The following is a 25,738-nucleotide window of genomic DNA, read 5'->3' on the forward strand; positions in this document are numbered from 1 at the left end:
GCTGCATCAGCGCATCAGGGATTCCGTGCGACGAAGGGTGGATGCACGTATCCTCGCTAACAGAGGACATTTTGAACATTTCCTGTAAAAAAGTGTTAGAAGTCACGCTGGTACGTTCTGTTGCTGTGTATTTCCATTCCATGTTTAATGTGATTTGAAGAGAAGTAATAAAATGAGCTCTAACATAGAAAGTAAGAGTTTCCGGACGCATGTCCACTTAACATCTTTTCTTTGTGTTTGTGTGTATGTGTGTGTGTGTGTGTGTGAGTGTGAGAGAGAGAGAGAGAGAGAGAGAGAGAGAGAGAGAGAGAGAGAGATGTTTCCTGAAAGTTTGGCCGTACCTTTTTGTAACACCCTGTATAAATGATCGACTAGAAAGCGTCGGAAGTGGCTTAAGACTGTTCACAGCTGATGTGGTTGTCTGTGAGAACGTAGCTATACCAGGATACAGTATCGATTTTCAGAACGACTTGCAGAGGACTGATGAAAAGTGTAGCTAACACTGAACATAAATAAATGTAACAACCTGTGTGTGCAAAAGAAAAGAAAGTCACTACTGTATACACACACTATTGATGAGAAACTGCTAGAAACAGTATCTAGTGTAAAATATCTAGCAGTAACTATGCAGAGTTATCTTTAGTATAGTGACCACATAAAACAAAACTTAAGAAAAGCAAATGCCAGACAGGGTCATCCGCGACAGAAATGGCTTACAAGGCACTTGTTCAACCGGTTCTTCAGTACGGTTCATCTGTGTGAGATCCTTGCTACGTAGGCCTGACAGAACAGACAGAGAAGATCTAATGAGAGCGGCATGTTTCATCACACTGTCATTTAGTCGGTGCAACGGCATTATTAAGTTGCTCAACAAACTCTATTGGCAGATTTAGTGTTACTTTTTTGTCAGATTCAATTTAATCTTTTTGCCAAATTTTGCTTTTTTGCCAATGTCACCTATGTTGTCCAATTTCAGTTTTTTAAGATTACTGAAGATTACCGTATTTACCCGAGTATAGGACGACCCTGAATACAAGACAATCCTACTTTTTTTAAGAGGCTCCTTGAGAAAAATTGATTTTTAAAATGTTCTGTCTAATCAAAATAAACTTTTATTGATGTTAACATATTTGTTTAAAAATTTCCATACACCTATTCTAAACTTATACCATTTATTGATTGTCTACGTTTTGATAACACATGAAGAAATAAAATGAACAAAAAGAATTTCTTTACATTAATTATTAATGTTACTGTCTTTTTTGTTTGCTTAGTCTGTCGTCCGTGGTACACTTCTGCGAACGGTTCATCCGACAATGTGTCAATCCTCATTTCAGTGCAAATGTTCTCTTTACGGATGAGGCTTCATTCCAACATGATCAAATTGTAAATTTTCACAATCAACACGTGTTGGCTGACGAGAATCCGCACGCAATTGTGAGATCACGTCATCCACACAGATTTTCTGTGAACGTTTGGGCAGGCATTGTCAGTGATGTCTTGATTGGGCCCCATGTTCTTCCACGTACGCTCAATGTAGCACATTATCATTATTGCCATCAGCCTAGCAGTGCAATTGTGAAACTTGCATCTTCCTTTTCACAAATATTTGACTGTTTCTTCCAAATATGTTGATTTTCTTTTGTATCGTACAGCAGATTTCGCTTTTGTACTTATGTGAGAATCTTACAATGTCTTTCATTACAAAACATATCGTCTGCTTGTCATCCTCCCATAGCAGCTAACACACCACTTGTCGTCTATACTTTTAGCATCTGCTACAGAAATGTATGCTATTGTCGAATACCTGTCCAATTTTAAAGTCAGTTCAATTCTAACTACAAATGGATTCAGGTAAACTGTGATAGATGTCCATAAACAACTGAAGTACACAGTATAGATTCCCGTAGTTGTCAGCGAGACAAAATTTGCTTCCTGCTCACCACTGCCCTCGCCACACCCAGTTCTCTGCTAAAATCTTGTCACTGTTCTCCCTCCGAGCCTTCCATAGTGTTGTACTTTAACAAAACTGAAACATGGACGGCTATATCTTCTAGGTGGGCAGGTCATATGCGACAACAGCAGCTAACACATAAACGAAAGATCGCAGTCAAGATTCGGTCCAAATCTCAAACTTTTGCTTGACCCACATCTGTTGGTACTATCTCCACAATGGGTCTCTTCACTACAACTTAATTTGTCATAGCCATTGCACTCACTTTAATGCCATTTGTTCTGTTTGATAGATATTTCATTCTGAATTATTTTTTCCTTGTTTGATCTGAATGCACCATCTTGATCTAAATCAGATTAAAACCTAGTAGCACCCCCCCCCCCCCCCCCAACCCCAATATACTAATACGACAACAGCTACTGAATTATCATTTGCAACTCACTTCGTAAATGATTAGTGTCTCATAACCAAGTAAAATAATGACTTGGGTTCAGAATCATGTAATGGGTTTTCGAAGGACAAGATTCTCGTCTCCGAATGTTACCTGTACTCAACGAGCAGCATCAATATACGTGTACGGTATCCATATATGTATGATAACTTCTACTGCAAACCAATTCAAATACAATGAAAATTTGAGAGTTGATCGAATGTAATGCTATTTCCTCCTGTGTTTCACAAAATTGTCAGTTTTTAAGCAGAGCCTGAGATTGCTGTAGTGCCTATAGTTCATAGCTCCTCGTGTATCACTTCACTGCAATAGTGCCACGAGTCAAAAGTCACGCGATTGATCTAGCAAGATCGATACTGCATCGAGTACTTCTGCGTATCGGGAAATCTCGAACCTATTCAAACAAATAGTACTATTTGCCAAGATATACCTTTCGGAACTCGTCAAAATAAATTTGAACGAAACTTCAATGACCAAAGCTTCACCTGTAAATGTTAAGATGGCCCCTATATTAAACTATAGGGCGAACATTAACAAAACCAATAAATGCAGGGGCAAAAACGTATCATTGCCACAGCAGATGGCACTGATGAATGACAGTTCCTCTGACCACGTGCTGTGTGTTCATTGCCTGTTGTAGGCTTTGCTATTGACGCAGTGCCTGGCATGGCCCACCCATTGTATTTTGCTCTTCTGTAGTATAGTTGGTTGTCACATCAGAAGGTAGATTTCCTAGTTTTTCCTCCACCATTCTCAGTTGTCTAAAACTGGTCTCCATATCTTCCTCATTCTTCTTCTTCTTCTTCTTCTTCTTCTTCTTTCAAATATTAATAGTTTTTTCTTTTCTCGCTTAGTAGTGCTCCATATTTCTGAACTGTACATTACTGCTGGGCATAAAACTCTGTTGTAGATTCTCATCTTAGTGTTCACTGAGAACGATTTAGAGCCGAGCGTCTCTCTGAGGGAATACATGCATTTCATTCCCACTGCTATTCTGGCCTCGATGTCTATTTTTATGTTGTCATCCGTGGTAAACCAACATCCAAGTATTCGAACTGGTGTACTCTCTTGAACCTCTTGCCATCTATCTCAAGAAATTCTTCCTGCTCTTTTTTTTTTTTCTAACTGCACGAACTCTGTTTTGTCTTTATTCACTTTGAGCCCTATCTTATGTGCAAGATCATCCATTTTCTGATACATTCCTTTCAACTCGTGCTTTCATTCACTGATAAGTGCTATGTTATCTGCATACGCGAGACAACTGAAGTTACCGTCCATCTAAACTCCAGCCCACTCTTGTTGCCTATACTCTTATTACTTTCTCTAAGATGACATTGCACAGAAAACATGAGAGAGCATCCCCCTGTCTGAGACCTGTCCAATCTCTAATGTTTCTGATGTGGCTCCTCGGAAACGTACTGCTGCCTTTGACCCTTCCATACAAGCTTGCACCATTCTCACTAGCTTCTCAGGGATTCTGGAGTCACGCATTGCATTGTATAGGCTATTTCTGCGCATTGAAAATCGATGAACAGGCTGTAGCTATCTTTATCATATTCCCAGTGTTTTTCGAACAATTGTCTTTGTGTGAAAATGTGATCTATTGTTGATCGGTTCGGTCGAAAGCCAGCTTGGTACTCCAGTATGTTGTTCTCTATGAATGGTTGCAATTTTCTGAGGATAATGATGGACAGTACCTTATATATTACATTCAACAAGCTGATTCCTCTGCAGTTACCAGATTCCATAGTACTTCCCTTCTCGTACACTAGTGGCTATTAAGATTGCTAAGCTAACACTTGGTTCAAGAATCATAAAAGAAGGTTGTATACCTGGAAGAATCCTGGAGATACTAAAAGGTACCAGATAGATTATATAATGGTAAGACAGAGATTTAGAAATCAGGTTTTAAATTGTAAGACATTTCCAGGGGCAGATGTGGATTCTGACCACAATCTATTGGTTATGAACTGCAGACTGAAACTGAAGAAACTGCAAAAAGGTGGGAATTTAAGGAGTTGGGACCTGGATAAACTGAAAGAACCAGAGGTTGTAGAGAGTTTCAGGGAGAGCATAAGGGAACAATTGACAGGAATGGGGGAAAGAAATACAGTAGAAGAAGAATGGGTAGCTCAGAGGGATGAAGTAGTGAAGGCAGCAGACGATCATGTAGGTAAAAAGACGAGGTCTAATAGAAATCCTTGGGTAACAGAAGAAAGACTGAATTTAATTGATGAAAGGAGAAAATATAAAAATGCAGTAAATGAAGCAGGCAAAAAGGAACACAAACGTCTCAAAAATGAGATCGACAGGAAGTGCAAAATGGCTAAGCAGGGATGGCTAGAGGACAAATGTAATGATGTTGAGGCTTGTCTCACTAGGGATAAGACAGATACTGCCTACAGGAAAATTAAAGAGACCTTTGGAGAGAAGAGAACCACTTGCATGAATATCAAGAGCTCAGATGGAAACCCAGTTCTAAGCAAAGAAGGGAAAGCAGAAAGGTGGAAGGAGTATATAGAGGGTTTATACAAGGGCGATGTGCTTGAGGACAATATTATGGAAATGGAAGAGGATGTAGATGAAGACGAAATGGGAGATAAGATACTGCGTGAAGAGTTTGACAGAGCACTGAAAGACCTGAGTCGAAACAAGGCCCCGGGAGTAGACAACATTCCATTAGAACTACTGATGGCCTTGAGAGAGCCAGTCATTACCAAACTCTACCATCTGGTGAGCAAGATGTATGAGACAGGCAAAATACCCTCAGACTTCAAGAAGAATATAATAATTCCAATACCAAAGAAAGCAGGTGTTGACAGATGTGAAAATTACCAAACTATCAGTTTAATAAGTCACAGCTGCAAAATAATAACGCGAATTCTTTACAGACGAATGGAAAAACTGGTAGAAGCGGACCTCGGGGAAGATCAGTTTGGATTCCGCAGAAATGTTGGAACACGTGAGGCAATACTAACCTTACGACTTATCTTAGAAGAAAGGTTAAGGAAAGGCAAACCTACGTTTCTAGCATTTGTAGACTTAGAGAAAGCTTTTGACAGTGTTGACTGGAATACTCTTTCAAATTCTGAAGTTGACAGGGGTAAAATACAGGGAGCGAAAGGCTGTTCACAATTTGTACAGAAACCAGATGGTAGTTATAAGAGTCGAGGGTCACGAAAGGGAAGCAGCGGTTGCGAAGGGAGTGAGACAGGGTTGTAGCCTCTCCCCGATGTTATTCAATCTGTATATTGAGCAAGCAGTAAAGGAAGCAAAATAAAAATTCGGAGTAGGTATTAAAATTCATGGAGAAGCAGTAAAAACGTTTGAGGTTCGCCGATGACATTGTAATTCTGTCAGAGACAGCAAAGGACTTGGAAGAGCAGTTGAACGGAATGGACAGTGTCTTGAAAGAAGGATATAAGATGAACATCAACAAAAGCAAAACGAGGATAATGGAATGTAGTCAAATTAAATCGGGTGATGCTGAGGGAATTTGATTAGGAAATGAGACACTTATAGTAGTAAAGGAGTTTTGCTATTTAGGGAGTAAAATAACGGATGATGGTCGAAGTAGAGAGGATATAAAATGTAGACTGGCAATGGCAAGGAAATCGTTTCTGAAGAAGAGAAATTTGTTAACATCGAGTATAGATTTAAGTGTCAGGAAGTCGTTTCTGAAAGTATTTGTATGGAGTGTAGCCATGTATGGAAGTGAAACATGGACGATAACTAGTTTGGACAAGAAGAGAATATAAGCTTTTGAAATGTGGTGCTACAGAAGAATGCTGAAGATTAGATGGGTAGATCACATAACTAATGAGGAGGTGTTGAATAGGATTGGGGAGAAGAGAAGTTTGTGGCACAACTTGACTAGAAGAAGGGATCGGTTGGTAGGACATGTTTTGAGGCATCAAGGGATCACAAATATAGCATTGGAGGGCAGCGTGGAGGGTAAAAATCGTAGAGGGAGACCAAGAGATGAATACACTAAGCAGATTCAGAAGGATGTAGGCTGCAGTAGGTACTGGGAGATGAAGAAACTTGCACAGGATAGAGTAGCATGGAGAGCTGCATCAAACCAGTCTCAGGACTGAAGACCACAACAACAACAACAACCACGAAGATGACGTGCTACAGACGCAAAATTTAACCGACAGGAAGATAATGCTGTGATATGCAAATAATTAGCTACTCAAAGCATTCACACAAGGTTGGCACCGGTGGCGACACCTACAATGCGCTGACACGAGGAAAGTTTCCAACCAATTTCTCATACACAAACAGCAGTTTACCGGCATTGCCTGGTGAAACGTCGTCAATGCCTCGTGTAAGAAGGAGAAACGCGTACCATCACGACTTTGATAAAGGTCGGATTGTAGCCTATCACGATTGCGGTTTATCTGATCGCGACATTACCGCTCGCATCGGTCGAGTTCCAATGACTTAGCAGAATATGGAATCGGTGGGTTCAGGAGGGTAATACGGAACACCGTGCTGGATCGCAACGGCCTCGTATCATTAGCAGTCGAGATGACAGGCATCTTATCCGCGCGGCTGTAACGGATCGTGCAGCCACGTCTCGATCCCTGAGTCAACAGATGGGGACGTTTGCGAGACAACAACCATCTGCACGAACAGTTCGACAACTTTTGCAGCAGCACGGACTATCAGCTCGGAGACCACGGCTGCGGTTACCCTTGACGCTACATCACAGACGGGAGTGCCTGCGATGGTGTACTCAACGATGAACCTGGGTGTACGAATGACAAAACGTCATTTTTTCAGTTGAATCCAGGTTCTGTGTACAGCATCATGATGGTCGCATCGGCGTTTGGCAACATTGCGGCAAACACACATTGGAAGCGTGTATTCGCCATCGCCATACTGGCGTATCACACGGCGTGATGGTATGGGGTGCCATTGGTTATACATCTGTCACCTTTTGTTCGCATTGAAGGCACTTTGAATAGTGGACGTTACATTTCAGATTTGTTACGACCTGTGAGTCTACCCTCCATTCGATCCCTGCGAAACCCTACATTTCAGCAGGATAATGCACGACCACACGTTGCAGGAGTTGTACGGGCCTTTCTGGATACAGAAAATATTCGACTGCTGCCCTGGCGAGCACATTCCCCAGATCTCTCACCTACTGAAAACGTCTGGTCGATGGTGGCCGAGCACCTGGCTCATCACAATCGTCAGTCACTACTCTTGATGAACTGTGGTATCGCGTTGAAGCTGCACGGGCAGCTGTACCTGTACACGCCATCCGGGCTGTGTTTGACTCAATGCCCAGGCGTATCAAGGCCGTTATTATGGCCAGAGATGGTTGTTCTGGGTACTGATTTCTCAGGCTCTATGCACCCAAACTGCGTGAAAATGTAATCACATGTCAGTTCTAGTGTAATATATTTGTCCAATGAATACCCGTTCGTCATCTGCATTTCCTCTTGGTGTAGCAATTTTAATGGCCAGTAGTGTATATTGGGCACATTATAGCCAATTTCCATTCTTCTGGCAGTGTCTCCTTCTCCCATATCAACTGGATCAAACACTATAAAGATACAAAAACAAACACCCACAGGCCTCAAAGTCACAATGGTACTGACCAGCCGCCATGTCATCCTCAGACTTCACTGCACATAGATACGGAGGGTCATGTGTTCAGCATACAGCTCTTCTGGCCACTGTCCGCTTTCGTGACCGGTGCCGATACTTCTCAATGAAGTAGCTCCTCAACTGTCCTCACAAGGGCTGGGCGCACCTCACTTCCCGACGACACACTGCCGACCCAGACGGTGACCCATCCGAGTGCTAGCCAAGCCCGACAGCACTTAACTTTGGCGATCTGATGGGAACCGATACTGCCACATTAAAACAAAAAAAGTTTGTTGTTGCAAAAAATGTTTTATTGTCAATTGCAACAGCATACAACAGTATATTACAAACTACACAGATTTCACGGAATCAGGAGTCTTCACAAGAATCCACAGCAATGTGATGCGATGCTAGATGGCAGTACTTTGCAGGAGAGAGGAGCGTGAAGAGAGACCACATTGTGAGTCGAGCAGCCAATTGGGACAGATATTACCTGACTATAACAGCACTCTATCATAAAGATTGCAGTTCACTGTGGAAGTAATTCATGACAATGCCACCAGGAGCTAGAGGAAACGGTAGAAAATGCTGCTCTACTGTACCAAACAGTTGCTCCGTGGGTAGACACACATTTACACATGAACTAGCATTCCACTTGCATATTTCAGAATATCTTCATTTGTTATCATTTTTGAGACAAGTTATAGTTGCCACGACTTTTGCAATGACTCTTCGTATAACAAAATTAACTATCAGAAATTCTTGTACCACGACTTTTGTAATAGTAAACATGAAAATTTTTTTAATTCCTGTTGGGTACGTGACTTTTTATCCTCCCAGAGCAAACAGAAAGTATTTTCCAAAGTTGGTACTGTTCATAGTTGCACCTGGCATCATGAATCTTATCTGGAAATACTGCCCAAATTATTTGAAATGGCTGCCAACAATCTGGACATGCAGTTCTCGCCACACGTCTAACAATCTAAGCTAATTTTTTGTGCTGAAACTGTGAAACAGTTTGTGCTGGATTGAGAACTTCTATGTGCTTAATTTCATCATCACCAATTGAATCTACCTGAACCATCAATCTCAAGTAATATTGTTTGTTCCTGAAATATGACGTGTAGCATTGTTCAAGTTTCATGTATGTGGCAAGCTTATTCTTACTCCAAACAGTGGCTAAATCTAGGGTCGCATCTCATACACCTGGGAAAGTAAGCTGGAAAAATTGGAGGAAGAAGCTAGCAGGTGAAGAAGAAAAACACAGAAAAATGAAGCAGGAAGTATCGACAAAAGAAGAAAACTAGTGCAACATTGGCAGGGCGGGAAGAGCAACAGAAATGAAATATTGTCAGTGAGGGCAAGAAAAAATTAACAAGCAGCGACAAGACATAAACACTCGTAAAAGTTTTCCTCAAGCATTGGGAAAAGGAGTCTGCAGATGTAAGAAAGCACTACCTAGGTCACCCATGAGCAAGCAATGCTACTAGAGCAAATTTGTTGCGAACTGTCACCAATAAAAGAAGACATAGTTGTGGGTGAAACATCATGAAAGGAGAGCTCTGAGTCACTGTAAATGATACATGTGATGTTATTAAGGCTTTCTTTGTATGTGATATCACCAATTATCAATTCCGAGTGTAATATGGGCCCACGTAATACCTCAGTTGTTATGCCAAATGTAGATGATGAGATAGAGGAGACATTTTGTAGAAAGTAAGAATGCCACCTTTGTGAGACCAAATGACAAGAATGTTTATGTTCTGACTGATGGTACCAGTATAATGTCTGTTTCACCTGAACCAACAACTGACTGGAGAGACTGACTGATTATTGCTGTTGGGTTTCTTGCTACAATGTATGTTCAGTAGCTGGTGTAAGTACACTGTTGCCCGGTCTGGAATTTAATGTCTGTCTGTGAATGTAGCCTTATAGAGTAATTGTGGACTTCATTTTGACATCTTTGTGTGAAATGTGGCTCTCATCATGGGGTTGCCTCATAAATTCGTAGACTTTACTCTTGTTTTATAGTGTTCTTGTGATATATCCTATCACTTTCAAAATCTATGACAAGTTTCATAAGGACAAAGTGTCAGATGGCTAATTTGGATTAGCATCTATAACGATATGCAGTTAGTAGATGTAGTTGTAGAAGTATGAAAATAGTCTCCATTACCATGGAATCTTAATGAAAGGTTGTGGTTACCAGTAAAAAATTATACATTAAACTTCAGAAGATTTTTCTCAAATCACCAAAACAATTTTTTCTAGCCCTCTTCTCTGTCACATGCATAACAAATGTAAGATGATATATTTTACATACAAAAATAAAATTGTAACTTGTTGTTAATGGTTATCCTACTTGTATCAGTTGTTTAAATTTTTGTAAATTGAAAGGTACATACCAATTACTAAATACAAGAGCTATGGTAAGTTTAACTTTTTGTCACATGTCAACTAAAAAATAATTACTGTGAAATTCCCCTTTGGCATAAAAGACATTTAGATGCGCGAAAAACCACATTCTACTTAAAACGGCGTGCACTGAAACTTTAACATCAAGCATGACATTTTAATTTATTACTTATTTAGTACTAACTCCATTCACCACACACTTTGCACACAGTATCTACATATATCGTTGAATGTATCTGCAAAATTATGTCTCAGTGCAATACATACTTCAGGAGATATGTTGCCATAAACATTGAGATGCATGAAAAACTTGCTTTTGCTTATGGTGGAGTGCAAACCGACCAGGCTATATTTACCCAGTGTTTCATAATGAGAGCATTTACTAACTTCCAAACAAGTTTAAGCATAATTTTAAACTTTTTCAAAAAATGTTCTCTCATGTTTAACATCATATATTTAAACATTAACTCATTTGTAAAGCAATCAGATGTTTGAAGCAGATGTTTGAACACAGGGGTTCGATTTTTTAATGAAACTGGATTTACTGGTATAATCTAACTCTCCCTAATACAATGTTTTAATAAAAGTTATGGTAAGCAGCAGAGCTGCTATTGACACTTCTATAGGCACACTGATGTTAGAAATCAAACTACTTGATCATTTGTTGTTAAAACTGGAAGATTAATGAATGAAAAGGGAATTGAGGATTATCGAATGAAAAATGATTTGTATCAGCAGACTGGAAAGAGGTGCACAACCCATTTAGAATCAGTGAAAAACGTACAGTGGAACCTCGCATAAAAAGCATAATTCATTCCAGAATCTTATTCTTAGTGCGAAATGCTCATTAAGCGAAACAATTTATCCCATATAAATAAATGTAAAATATGATAATGTGTGTCGCGCAGAAAAGTTCTAAAGTTTTATTTAATTCATACCATTTATTCAAAGAAAATTACATACATGATACATAAATAATTATTTTTACTAAGAAGCTATCAATAGACTTGGCAAAAATGCGACACAGCATTACCATAAAATAAATTTATGGCACACTTAGACACTGCTTTATTGGGGGTAATGATTTTTCAATGTATGGTGGAAGCAATACCCATGCTTTCGGCATTTCTCTTATTGCATCAGAAGATTGCTGCTTTAATTTTACCACCCCCCACCCCCCCAACCCTCTGAAGAACTTCTCTTTACAACTTCCTGCTGTGAAACACATAGCAATTCCATCAGTTCTTTGGTGGTCATTTCTTGGCTGTTATCTTCAACAAGCTCACTGATATCGTTGTTATCCTCTTATAGCCCTGTATTCTCGGCCAAAGACACAATCTTATTGAGTACAGGCTCCACAGGTACTGACTCAAATACCTCAGAGTCACATTCAACAATGCACTCCGGTACATAGCTTCTTCCAAGCAGAAGTGAGAATTCTTTTGGTAATCCCTTCCCACAATTTTCCATCATCTTCACGCAGGCAATGATGTTGAAGTGATATTTCCAAAACTCTCAGAGTTTGATTGGTAGCTAACCAAAACTCTCAGAGTTTGATTGGTAGCTAAAGTCAAACTCAAAGCAATGCTCAAAGAGTGCTTTAGTGTAGAGCATCTTAAAGTTAGAAATAATCTCCTGGTCCATAGACGGGCGTGGTGTTGGGTGGCAGAATCTGATCTTGATGAATTGAAAGTCTTCAAGGAGTTGTTCTCGTAGGCCTGGAGAATGGGCAGGAGTGTTGTCCATCACAACCACGACATGGAGTGGCAGATTCATCTCAACCAAACATTTCATTTATTAAAAAAAAAAAAAAAAAAAAAAACACGTGTCACCGAAGCCTTGTTGTTGAACCTCCACATCACATCTAAACTGCTCTTCTGGACTTTACACTTCTTGAAGGCTTGTGCAATTTCTGAGTAGTAAACAAGAAGCGGCTTAATTTTCAAATCACCACTTGCATTGGCACAGAATAATAGTGTCAGAAAGTCTTTCATTGGCTTCTGACCAGGAATGCATTCTCCTCTGCTGTTACAATGGTATATTTCGGCATCTCTTTCCAGAATAGACCTGCCTCGTCACAATTAAAAACCTGTTGTGGTAGATAACCCTCAGGATCTACGAGCATCTCAAAGTTGCTGATGAAGTTCTCTGCTGTCTCTGTATTGGAGCTGGATGCATCGCCGCGCCTCACAACTCTGTGACCGTCGGTTCTTCTCTTAAGCGTCCGATACCAACCACGGCTTCCCTTACACATTTCTTCCGCCACTGATGACCCTGGCGTCTTCTTAACGAGGTTGACGAAAATTATTCTTGCCTTCTCACAAATGATGTTCTCGTTAAAGTATCACCTTGCAATTGCTTTTCATTCAACCATATAAGGAGCAACTTTTCTATATCGTCCAGAATACGACACCGTTGTTTAGGTAGTCTTGTCACTCCACTTGAAGCCCCCTATCTCTTTAATCTTGTTCTCAAGGATAGTGCAAATAGTTTATGTAGACTGACTATGTGCATGATAAATCAGCAACACTCGGACCATGTCCACATTTTTCAATGATTTTATGTTTCATTTCTGAGGTAAATTTCTTTCTCTTATGGTCATAATCTTTCGGCTTTATCTTCAGACACATTTTTACAGAGGTTATTAAAATTTGCACACAAAAAACACTGTGTGAACAAAAGTTTAGAAAAAATGTGAGATCACAGGCTGTACTAAGATGTTTGCAGAAAGAGCACTAAACCCAGACTACAATACGTAGTAAAGACTTTGTTCATATGTCGCTGCCAACAATGAAAGGTGTTCATTTTGTTGAACATTTCCCCCGCGCAAATGGCTGGTGACATTAAACTAAATCATCATCTCTCGTTATGTGAAACATCGCTCATTAAGTGAGGGTTTTTTTGTTTTGTTTTTTTTTACACAGTTTGTTTTGCTCATTATGTGAATTGCATGTTACTGGAAGTGCACGTTAAGAGAGGTTCCACTGTAATATATTCTGTAAAGTAACCTACAGTTCCGAAGAAAATCGATTGAAAATGCAATAATTAAATTACAATCCCCCCGCTCTTCTTCACATGTTCTTAGGGATATAAAGGCCAATTGCAACTACTGTTAAACACAGCAGTTTGTTTTTCATAGTAGAACTTCTCTCCACAACAGCATTCATAAGAGTGGTTGAAACTGCTCAGCAAATCGCTCGTGTGGGGCAACTGTCAAAGCAACTGACCAATTGCAGAGGTCTTACACATGATAGGTGTCTGCGAACCACTGCTTGTGTGTCAGGCCCTTTGTGTGTAGCTGTTTATACTATATATTTTACATAAAACAATAAACTGGTAGCCAAGATGCAGGAATTCTTATTATTCCCTGACTACCGAATTCGGCGCCATCATCGGATCTAGGGAGGACAGAAAACACTATAACAGTGGGCTTGGATTCCACTTATATAACATGCATACATATAAATTTAGTTACATACTTTAGGACACATACAGGTTACAACATCAAGGCAAACAATGGCGATATTAATAGTTGCCTATAACACGCAGGCCTTACAAAATTGTCGTAAGCAGCACATAGGCATCCAAGAGAGATGACATTATAAATGTTTAGTGTCTCGATCACATACAAGCCCTTCGGACCAACACTGAACCGTGGGAACGCAGTCAACTCTTTTATGAATGTGGGGAAAATGTCCTATTTTAAGGCGATAGGTATTGGAGGGCAGTGTGGAGGGTAAAAATTGTATAGGGAGACGAAGAGATGAAGACACTAAGTGGATTCAGAAGTATGTGGGGTGCAGTAGTTACTTGGAAATTAAGAAGCTTGCGCAGGATAGAGTTGCATCGAGAGCTGCATCAATCCAGTCTCTGGTCTGAAGACAACAACAACAACAACAACAACAACAACAACAACGGAGGCGTGTAGACAGCCATTTTCCCCTCACTCTATCTGCAAGTGCAAGAGGAAAGGAAAGTACTAGTAGTGGTACAGCGCACCCTCTGCCATGCACCACATGGTGGCTTGCAGAGTATGAATGTATGTTTGTACGTATGTATGTATGTATGTAGATGTAGAAAATGCATGGCACGAGGGTTTTAATTGCCCAGACAAGGCCGTTTTGTGGATACAGAACATGGTCCCTAATGAGCTTACATTTATGTGTGAACAAGTGGAAACAGGTGTGTCGATGCAATAGTGAAGGAATCGTATGCTGTAGGTAACATGCTGCACAAAATTGACTGGACTGATAGTGTGTACCCTTTGTAAGTGGTATGGATGCCACTGCTGCTCACGCAGAACATCCCAGATGAAACTGTGACTAACACCCATTGCCTGTGCAATTGTTTGAGTACTTGTTGATAGGTTCTGTTCAATGCGATGTAGTACATCTCCAAATTCGGGCATGTGGTGTTGCTGTGGAGCACCAGTTTCCTGCCTCAGCACGGTCAGGGTACCGGTTTCTTGGACCCACTGTGTAACTCGGGCGAAAGCTATGTCCTATGTTGCGGAAAACGTTTGTGGTACAGCCGACTGGTAGCTCTCCCATTATCTCGAGCTTCGTCATGCAAGAGGAGAACATCTGTGTATTCCTAAAATGTGTACCGAACCACATTTACTGTATCGGAGATGCACATTCTCTTTGCCCCAGCAGTTGTGGACACGTCATACATCTGAATTGAAAGTGTCATAGAACAGAAACAGTACATTTCAGGACATGCGTTCATATTAAAAATATTATATACTCACTCCACTATAAAAGTCCTAGAAGTCTGTAATGGGAAATTCCAAACACACTGCGTATCTTATAATTTAACAACCCCTAAATGGTGCCCTCACATTGACTATCCTGCACAGGCTCACCTTGCAGATGCAAAGAACATACACTACTGGCCATTAAAATTGCTACACCTCGAAGATGATGTGCTACAGACGCGAAATTTAACTAACAGGAAGAAGATGCTGCGATATGCACATGATTAGCTTTTCAGAGCAGTCACACAAGGCTGGCGCCGGTGACGACACCTGCAACGTGCTGACATGAGGAAAGTTTCCAACCGATTTCTTATACACAAACAGCAGTTGACCGGCTTTGCCTGGTGAAGCGCTGTTGTGATGCCCCGTGTAAGGAGGAGAAATGCGTACCATCACGTTTCCGACTTTGATAAAGGTCGGATTGTAGCCTATCGCGATTGTGGTTTATCGTACCGCGACACTGCTGCTCGTGTCGGTTGAGATCCAATGACTGTTAGCAGAATATGGAATCTGAAGGTTCAGGAGGGTAATACGGAATGCCGTGCTGGATCCCAACGGCCTCGTATCACTAGCAGTCGAGATGACAGTCATCTTACCTGCACGGCTGTAACGGATCGTGCAGTCACATCTCGATCCCTGAGTCAACAGATGGGGATGTAACCATCTGCACAAACAGTTCGATGACGTTTGCAGCAGCACGGACTATCAGCTCAGAGACCACGGCTGCGGTTACCCTTGACGCTGCATCACAGACAGGAGCCCCTGCGATGTTGTTCGTGACGACGAACCTGGGTGCACGAATGGCAAAACGTCATTTTTTCAGATGAATCCAGATTCTGTTTACAGCATCATGATGGTCGCATCCGTGTTTGGCGACATTGCGGTGAATGCACATTGGAAGCGTGTATTTGTCATCGCCATACTGGCGTATCAACCGGCGTGATGGTATGGGGTGCCATCGGTTACACGTCTCAGTCACCTCTTGTATGCATTGACGGCATTTTGAACAGTGGACGTTAGATTTAAGATGTGTTACGACCCGTGGCTCTACCCTTCCATCGATCCCTGCGAAACCCTACATTTCAGCACGATAATGCACAACTGCATGTTGCAGGTCCTGTGCGGCCTTTCTGGATACAGAAAATGTTCGACTGCTGCCCTGGCCAGCACATTCTCCAGATCTCTCACCAACTGAAAACGTCTGGTCAATGGTGGCCGAACAACTGGCTCGTCACAATATGCCAGTCACTACTCTTGATGAACTGTGGTATCGTGTTGAAGCTGTGTGGGCAGCTGTACCTGTACACGCCATCCAAGCTCTGTTTGACTCAATGCCCAGGCCTATCAAGGCCATTATTACGGCCAGAGGTGGTTGTTCTGGGTACTGATTTCTCAGGATCTATGCACCCAAATTGCGTGAAAATGTAATCACATGTCAGTTCTAGTATAATATATTTGTCCAATGAACACCCGTTTATCATCTGCATTTCTTCTTGGTATAGAAATTTTAATGACCAGTAGTGTAGTTAACATTCTCAAATTATAAACTGTGCAAAAGAAACAATGTGGGAGAAACTAACATAAAATTCACTTGACAGAACATTAAGTGCCAGGATACCAAATTAAATTTTATTTCTCCAATGCATTCACAATGAAAGGCTTAAGAGCCACGTTTACCTGTTTCCTTTAGTTTCGCGGCATACACGACAGCACTGCAGCCCTTAGCGATCATGGGCCCCACGTCCAGGTCTTTCAGCCCACTCACACACTCAGACACGTCCAGATCTGCCTTGGGATGACAGCCACTCTGCAGCTGCGATATGGACCACTGGAGTTTCGACACGGCTTCCTGGAATGAGAAGCAGCTCACATATTTAATAAAAGATTTTGTCTGTTGTCTATAGTTTGTAACAAAACAAGCTACTTTTGTGATGAACACACACACACACACACACACACACACACACACACACACACACACACACAAACTGTGTGTCTCCAATATTATCTACAAAGGATATTCAGAAAGTAAATTCCGATCAGCCCCGAAATGGAAACCACTGTGAAAATCGGATGCCAACGGACTTGCCGCAGTGGTAACATCGGTTCCCCTCAGATCACCGAAGTTAAGTACTGTCGGGCTGGGCTAGTACTTGGATGGGTGACCATCCGTTCTGCCGAGCGCTTTTGGCAAGCGGGGTGCACTCAGCCCTTGTTAGACAAAGTGAGGAGCTACTTGATTCAGAAGTAGCAGCTCTGGTCTCGGAAACTGACGTAAGGCCAGGAGAGCGGTGTGCTGACCACATGCCCCGCCAATCCACATCCAGTGACGCCTATGGGCTGAGGATGACATGGCGGCTGGTCAGTACCGTTGGGCCTTCATGGCCTGTTCGGGAGTAGTTTAGTTTAGTTTTAGTGAAAATCTGATGAAGCTTTGCATGTATGTGTTGGATAGTGTCTTTAGCATGCCCGTCGATCACGTCACATCGCTCTTTTCAGTTGTGAGTGCATAGTGAAAACATAAAGATGCCTACAAAATACAGGGTAAGCACAAAGTCTTGCCCTGATTATAAAAATTTATAACAGAATAACTGTTTCACATAATAAGTTACATTTGATGCCATTACATAGGTTAGTGTTACTAGTTTTTTTTTCTTCTAAGACCACTTGCATCAATAGAAAATATTGGTAAAATTGATAAAATGTCCTTCATAGGCTCTACTGTGACGTCAGCTTCTTCCACTCTACACACTTTGTGAGAACCTCAAATTTGTCTCACAAATATCAGTGTCTACTATCCTGGTCTTAGAGAACTTCCAATGAACACAAATATATACTCTTGCTTGTATTGTTTCTTCTCCCAGGATTTTGTTATATAAAACTAAACATTCCATAAAATTTTATACATACTTTTAGGTTCCTGCATAACCATAATCTGGAAATTTTGAAAATGCCACAAAAAGTCTTTGAAACAAATCACTGAGCTATGCTACAGATCAACCAATTACCACAGCCAGCTTTCCTCCACTCACATTTGTTAGTTTTGCCAACCCTCAGCCACACTACAACATTAGAATATGAAGCAATATCCCAAAATATCCTGTCACATTCCAAGAAACATACAATACAAGAGGTACATATGAAAACCAGTATCCAACTTCGTAATCCTACCAATTTGTATAAATGCTACTGCTGACTCTCCACAATCAAGAGTGAGGCACTATCCATATTCTTCCAGAACTGAGGATACACTATCCACATTCCTCCAGAACCTCAACACCTTCTCCCTCATTTGCTTCATCTGGTCCTACTCTACCAAACAAGCCACCTTCCTAGATGTTTGCCCCCACCTCAAAGTTGGCTACATCAGTACCTCCGTCTTTATCAAAACTACCAACTACCCATAGTACCTCCACTCCAACAGCTGCCACCCATTCCATACCAACAAGTCCCTTCCATACAGCCTAACCACCTGTGGCTGTTGTACCTGTAGTGACGAGCAGTCCCTCTCGAAATATACAGAGTGTCTCACTGGACCTCCACAGACTGTAATCATCTTTCCAACCTTGTACAGAAACTGATGTCCCGTGTCTTATCTCTCCAGCCACCCACCCCCTGCCAAAGTCCCATCATCCGACCACAGAACAGCAATCCCCTCGTGACTCAGTACCACCCAGGACTGGAGCAAGCGAATCACATTCTCCACCAGGGTTTCCACCAGCTCCCGTCATGAGCTGAAATGAGGAACGCCCTATCCACTGTCCTTCCTATCCTTCCCACAGTGGCATTCTGTCATCCATCAGACCTAAACAATATGCTCATCCATCCCTACACTATCCCTGTTCCCAACCCCTTGCCTCATGGCTCATATCCCAGGAATATGACCTTGACACAAAAACTTTCCAATACCTCCTCCCACCACCACCACGACCACCACCACCACCACCTACTTCAGTCCGGTCACAAGCATCACCTATGCCATCAAAACCTGGGCTACGTGTGAAACCAATCATGCAATCTATAAGCTGAGCTGCAACCACTGTGTTGCATTTTATGTAGGCACGACAACTGACAAGCTGTCTGTCTGCACAAATGGCCAAGAAACAGCTAGAAAACCCAGTTGCTGAGTACAATGCCTAACAACATTCTTAATTTCAATGGTTGCTTCACAACCTGTGCCATCTGAATCCTTTCTACCAACACAAGCATTTCTGAATTGCGTGGCCGGGAACTCTCCCAGCAATATATCCCGTAGGCCTGCTAGCTTCAACCTTAAGGTGCTTTTACACCTGAAGACTTTGCGGCTAGTTGCTGTGTGAATGCTTGGCCCATACGCTAAATACAGGCACGTGTGTAGGTTGCATGCCACTTCCTTAACATGAATGTGCTAGTGATTCCATTCACACCTGTGTTTGCACTGGGGACGTCTACTTCCGTGTGCTGTAAGGTGCACAGGTGTAAACTCACCTTTAGATAGTCTCTGTCCTTCACCTACCTACCGCCTTCCTTGTTCTCATTACAACACTACAAACTTTCTATTCCACCAATGCACCACATCTTTTTATATCTCTCCTTTTCCACTTCCTTCATCCTGCCCTCTGTTTAACATCCCGACTGCAATTCACTGCCCTACGCTCTCCCCAACTCGTCCCTGTATGCTCACACCCCTACCCTACCATTCCTCCCCCCAGCCAGCCCCCACTTACTGCCATCAGCCAGACTGTTTATCCCATCACGCATAGCTGCTTTGTATATGTGTGTGTGTGTGTGTGTGTGTGTGTGTGTGTGTGTGGGTGGGTGTGGGTGGAGGGAGGAGGGGCAGCGAGGGGTGTGTCAATTCAGAGGGCTTTTTGGCCAAATGCTTACTTGCTTTGTGGTGCCTCTCTACGACTCAACATTTCCACTATATGGTGAGCAGCAATCTATCCTTTCCATAATGCTGTCATTATTCTATCCTAGATTTCCATTGTAGATTAATAACCTTTACTCGGTGAGCTGCAAACTTCTGCCACTCCTCATACGCATCCCTCCTAAGCCTCTAGAAAGTGACATCCAGTGTCTGACATGGAGTTGTTGAATTTGGTAACATACAAACAAGTTTTAAATCATGAACACTAAAGAGGCTGAAAACCTATTGACTGTAGTGAAATAGTGAACTGTCTCCCAGAAATTTGTAAACTTTCTTGTCATCTAGCATGTGAAAGAAAATATTTTTCAAACTAGTACACACATGTTGCCATATAAATCCACCCATTTTAAATATAACAGTAGCGAGCCCTGGAAGCACACCCTGAAAATGTGCTGATTCAAGAGGTACCGTACCAGTTGAAAACTCGGTGGAGCAGGTAAAGGGCTGAAAGAAATTGGTGCTATAGGATTTTCAGAAACAATGAAGTTCTGTGTGCTCTGGACACATCTGATTTGATCAGTTTGTTAAGTGTATCAAGAGCCTATGGATTCTACTCTTCCTTTCGAAACAATTTTGTGAAAAAAGACTCCACTTTATTCTTATACTCTTCAGTGCAAAGAAACTTTACTAATGTAACCAAGTGTTCTAATAATCCCCTCAAATATTCTAATTACTTGATGACCATCATCAGTGTATGAAGGGGTCCAGATAAATGTAGACACTGTCTGATAGTCAATATTAATGGAACAAAATGACATTCCATTACAACTCTTGCACAAGGTGAAGGTTATTTTGTGTGTCCAAAGTGATCCCCATTAGCAGTCAACACTGAATTGTCGACCAAACTACAGCTGTCGCTGTTGACACTGTGATAGCCGCACAAGATGCCTCTATGGTTTCTCTTAACTCATTCACTGTAGCTAGCTTCTGTTGATAAACATTTTTCAACGTCCGCACAGGTAAGTCGAGAGTTGTACAGTCTGGAGAGCACAGTGGGTACCCTACAGCTCCTCTTCGACCTACCCTTCGTCCAGGTAGATTTTCATCCGAGCAGGCTCTGCAATCTCTGTGGCAGTGAGGTGGGATGCCATCTCGTTGCAAGTAAAATCTTTCGTTTCCAAACACCTCTCAGATGGCAGGTAAAATCGATGTTTGCAGCATACGAGGGTACACCTCACCAGTTATGGCACCTTCAAAGAAGGATGGGCCAATCGAACTGCGCAATAACACTCCACACCACACATTAACACCCGGTAGGTTAAGACGTTTGTCCATGTGAACGTGAAGATTTTCAGCAGCTCAGTACATGCAGTTTTGGTGGTTTACAGTGCCGTTAAGTTTGAATAGTGTCTCATCAGACCAGATAACCATCCCCGCAAACCGTTCATCCTTGTGAAGCGTGCCTTCAATCCACTTGCAGTACTCCATCCTTCGATCCAGGTTGTCCTCATTCATAGCGCAAAGTGATCTCGGAAGGTACAGTGTCCACAACTCTGCAGTCTTCAGATTCATTGTAAACTTGATTGGATTAACGTACTTTCATGTGCAGCCTGCTTCACCGATTTTGAGGTGACCTAGAAAAATGGTGCAACACAGCAACGCTGGAAGCTGGACTTGATCTTGTTGGTCAGCCAGACCTTTCCTTACACATATCCAGACCAGTATTGTCAGCTTCAAATTTGTCCCGAATATAATAAATTATTACACGTGCCGGTGGCCGACTTCCATACACATTACGCCAAATTGCTGTTATACCTACATTACATTTTTGTACTACCAGTAGCACTTGCATAGCTCACATGAGAATCTTACTTCATTGACTGCTGTAATGTCATCTGCTGCAAAACGTGTGGCAAGATCTGTCAAGAAAATAATGGACTGAACTACTGCGCAAACTTGCAATGATAAGTCACTTTGTTCCAAAGATATTAATTATCAAAGAATGTCTACATTTTTCTGGACCCCTCTGTATATTTACATTGCTCCAAAGACCAAAAGTCACTTTACCTGGCATAATTAGAACAGGCAATATAAACAACTACCATATGAAAGGAGAATGGTTGGTTTAATCTTCAGTCCAAGGTTTACTTTGCTCCAGCTCTCCGTGCCAGGTTATCCTATTAGAGCCTCTTCATCTCTGTGTGACTACATCAAACCTACTTCCATTTGTAGTCAAACCTTGGCTTCTCCTAAAAAATTGTACACCCCTCTCCCCCCCAAAAAAACCTAAAATACCAAACTGATGACTTTGATGTCTCAGAACGTGTTCTCTCAACTACACTGTTCTTTTAGTTAAATTATGCCACAAATTATTCTATCCCAGATTAGATTCAGTACCTCCTCATAAGTTACTTCATTTTCAATTTCAGTAATAATTATGTATTGGGACCCCCCCTCCACACCCCCCCCCCTTACATTTTCCAATACAGCATGGATGTAAACATTAGGTTTTGCTACTGGTCAATTTGTTAATGCAACCAGATTTTCTGATTTAAAATTCATTGGCTAACCTAGACCTGGGACTATGCTACAGATCAGTGACACACTTTGTGTGTGTGTGTGTGTGTGTGTGTGTGTGTGTGTGTGTGTGTGTGAGGGGTGGGTTCCAACACTTATTTTAACCCAAATTTCTTCTGTACCCCCACATTTAAAAAGCTCCTATTCTCTTCTTGTCTGACCCTTTGTTATCCGTGCTCACTTCAGTACAAGGCTCAACATTTACAAATAGCTTCAGCAAAGAACTGCTACCACTTAAAATTATATTTAATATTAAAGAAGTTCCTTTTTCAGAGATGCTTTACATGCTATTGCCAGTTTGTATTTTACAATCTCTCTAAATCTACTATCCGTTATTTGATGCACAAATAGCAGAACTCTTCTACTACTTATAGCATCTAATTGCCTAATGGGTCATTCCACGTCAACAGGACTGATATTAGAAAGTGTCCCTACTCAGCCACTTCCAAACCTAATGAAATTTGGTGTGAAGGTTCTATATGCTCCTTGGTGGTTATATACCGAATTTCAGTTCAGTATCTTTAGTGGTTAAATTTTTAGGAGCTTTTAAAGAGAGGCTATTCACCTTCGTATCACGGACAAAGGTGAAAATGTGACAAGTTTGCTAGGCACTTAAAAAAGTTCTAGGAAACATTTGGTCATTTGCTTTGCTGAATCACACCATGGCAAACATAGGGATTTAACCATACCGAAATATGGATACAAGCGTCTAAAGTGAATAAAAAATTCGTCGCACTATTCTGGGAGCCAAGGTTTGACTAAGCACTGCTACTTTTCATATGAACCAATCACACCAAAACTTCACAGTGTTATTCCTATGTATGATGTCTATATATGGATCAAATTTAATAACATAGAATGCTTAGATGAAAAGATATGCGTCTGCAAAGTTGTTCAATGTTTTCTTCATGCAAATTTTAAGATATTTTTGGCGGGAAATATCTCAACTGTGTCTGGTTCAACCTCCCCTTTTTTCCCTCTCTTCTTCTTCTTGCCACAGCTGGAAAGAGCATGTTTTAAGCTTTCAGAGCTATACTGTTTAATTTCTGGATCTTTCATTTTGATGAGTAAGAATATATAACAAAAGTAAGGAAAATGGATTATCAATAAACAAAAAATTAATACAATTTGAAGTTGTAAATCAAGAAATGTGTAATTGTTATGTCTTAATATTGTAAGACTTGCCTGTAGTTTATGGAATGTAACTATGCTAATAAGAAATGTTTTTACATTATTTTACAGTATAGATATGGAATATAAATATAACAAAACCTCAGAAAAGGCTCTTCAAGAGTATAAAATCTAGAAGATTGTAATGGAATGCTATGTTGCTTTATGATGTTTTAACCCTACAATGCATGGTGGTGCATATATGCATTGTCATTGTCTCCATTGACATTATAATGCAGCAATAGTTTTTGAAGACTATCCTCGCAGCAGTGATACATTGCTGAATCACCACTTTCAACTGTTGCTTTCATTATAGGCAATTTTCACAGTGGCACTCCTCTGTGCGGTGTAATCTTTGGTGTTGGTAACGCACAATCTTCGTGTTGAGTACTCAGTGTTTGAATAATCAATCACTGTTGTAGCTCAAGGTACACACTGAAACAATTGTTTTGACAGCCTAATTTATATGGTTTATATACAAACAAGACTTAACATTATATGCTTCAAACCAGGATATTCATCAGCTTTCAAAGTTGCTTGTTACAGGTTTGTATAACCAAGAGACCCTAGTATCCTGCTAATTTGGTGGATCAGATGGAGCTGACTGTCTTAAGTCATCACCATTCTATTATGGCAAAAGTCAACTACAATCAGTTAACGAAATGTCACCAATCGATAAGGAGCTTCTATGACATAGGTCTGCGCTTGAGTTTACTGAAGACGCCCAAATTTATTCATACCATAATGCCTTGTTGATGACAAAATTTAATTCCTGCAGAAGACTTCCTGGAACATATTCAATAAAGAAAAACACGTAACTATTGAGATGAGTGATAGGTTGAAGTTACTAAGGTTTTTAAACCTTGTCAGAAAATTTGTATCAAATGTAGAGATGAAGTGGCCCAAAAGAAATCACCCCCTTAGGGTAAGCAAGAATCACTATCCACTGAAGACATGGATGTTGTTCATGCTTGCTTTACTGCTAATACTTCATTATGATTGCTTTGAGGAACACCACTAAAGCTTCAACGGCTCAGCAAAAGGGATCCAATGGGATACATAAAGTGCAAAGTTCTGAAAGCCCAAGACAGCATTTTCAGGTAACTGTCGCAGCTGCTGGTAGAGCAGTAGATATTACTCAAATACAAACAGAAGGGTGGCAAGCAAAAATGTAAAGATATGGAATCTTAATTGAAGAACTTAAGATTAAGGTTCAGACTTCAAGCAATTGCAGTAAAGTTCAAATTTTGACCCTGGACAGAAAAAGCTGGGCTGTTGGGAGGGGGAGCGGGGGAGGGGGGGGGGGGGGGGGGGGCAAAGAATTTGCTAACTTGCTGTTCAACTTAAATGGTGACGAAGATCAGGAAACTAAAGATGGAAGATGGAATTTTGGCAACACCTGCAAATCGAAAAGGGAAAAAGCTCAGTAATGAAGTAAAACAAGAAGTCCTTACTTTTTTTGAAGGTAATTAATTTTCTTGGTTATGGCCAGGCAAAAAGGATTGTGTTGCAGTACGAATAAATGAGGAAAAGATTCATATGCAGAAACACCTGCTCCTTTGTCACCTGAAAGAAATGTTCATTGCTTACAATAAGCAATGTGGAAATCAGCTGAGTTTCTCATTAATTTTGTACGCTCAGGCTGAAATGGTGTACTACAGGTGGTGCTTCTGGATCACATACGAGGCTTTTCTTGAAGACGCTTTTAAAGACCATGACCCTGAAGAAACAATGGAAAGCAAGCAATGGGTCAATACTGACACACACACACACACACACACACACACACACACACACACACACACATTGGAGACATGTCAGAACCGTTGAAGATTTCATAGAGGCACCGATTTTGAAAATTACCAGTTTAAGAAGCCATCACTTTGTGTCAAAACACCAATGTTCATACCTTAAGCAGCTAAAAAGAAATCTTGCAGAAAATGGGTTAATTATATTGATGGA

General features: G+C 41.1%; 1 protein-coding gene across 2 annotated transcripts in view; it reads right to left on the bottom strand.

Annotated features, from left to right (window-relative positions):
- LOC126427091 (serine/threonine-protein kinase Pink1, mitochondrial) overlaps window positions 1-25,738 on the bottom strand; it is a 121,690-nt gene that overhangs the window by 90,013 nt on the left and 5,939 nt on the right. For both annotated transcript variants that reach the window (XR_007576530.1, XM_050089278.1), the window contains exon 2: window positions 16,858-17,029. Coding sequence is in view for 1 of the 2 variants with exons in the window: in XM_050089278.1 (XP_049945235.1) it covers window positions 16,858-17,029 (172 nt within the window). In the remaining variant the exon portion in view is untranslated. The remainder of the gene's footprint in view (window positions 1-16,857; window positions 17,030-25,738) is intronic.

Source organism: Schistocerca serialis, chromosome 11, assembly GCF_023864345.2.
Source record: "Schistocerca serialis cubense isolate TAMUIC-IGC-003099 chromosome 11, iqSchSeri2.2, whole genome shotgun sequence".
Classification (NCBI taxonomy): domain Eukaryota; kingdom Metazoa; phylum Arthropoda; class Insecta; order Orthoptera; family Acrididae; genus Schistocerca; species Schistocerca serialis.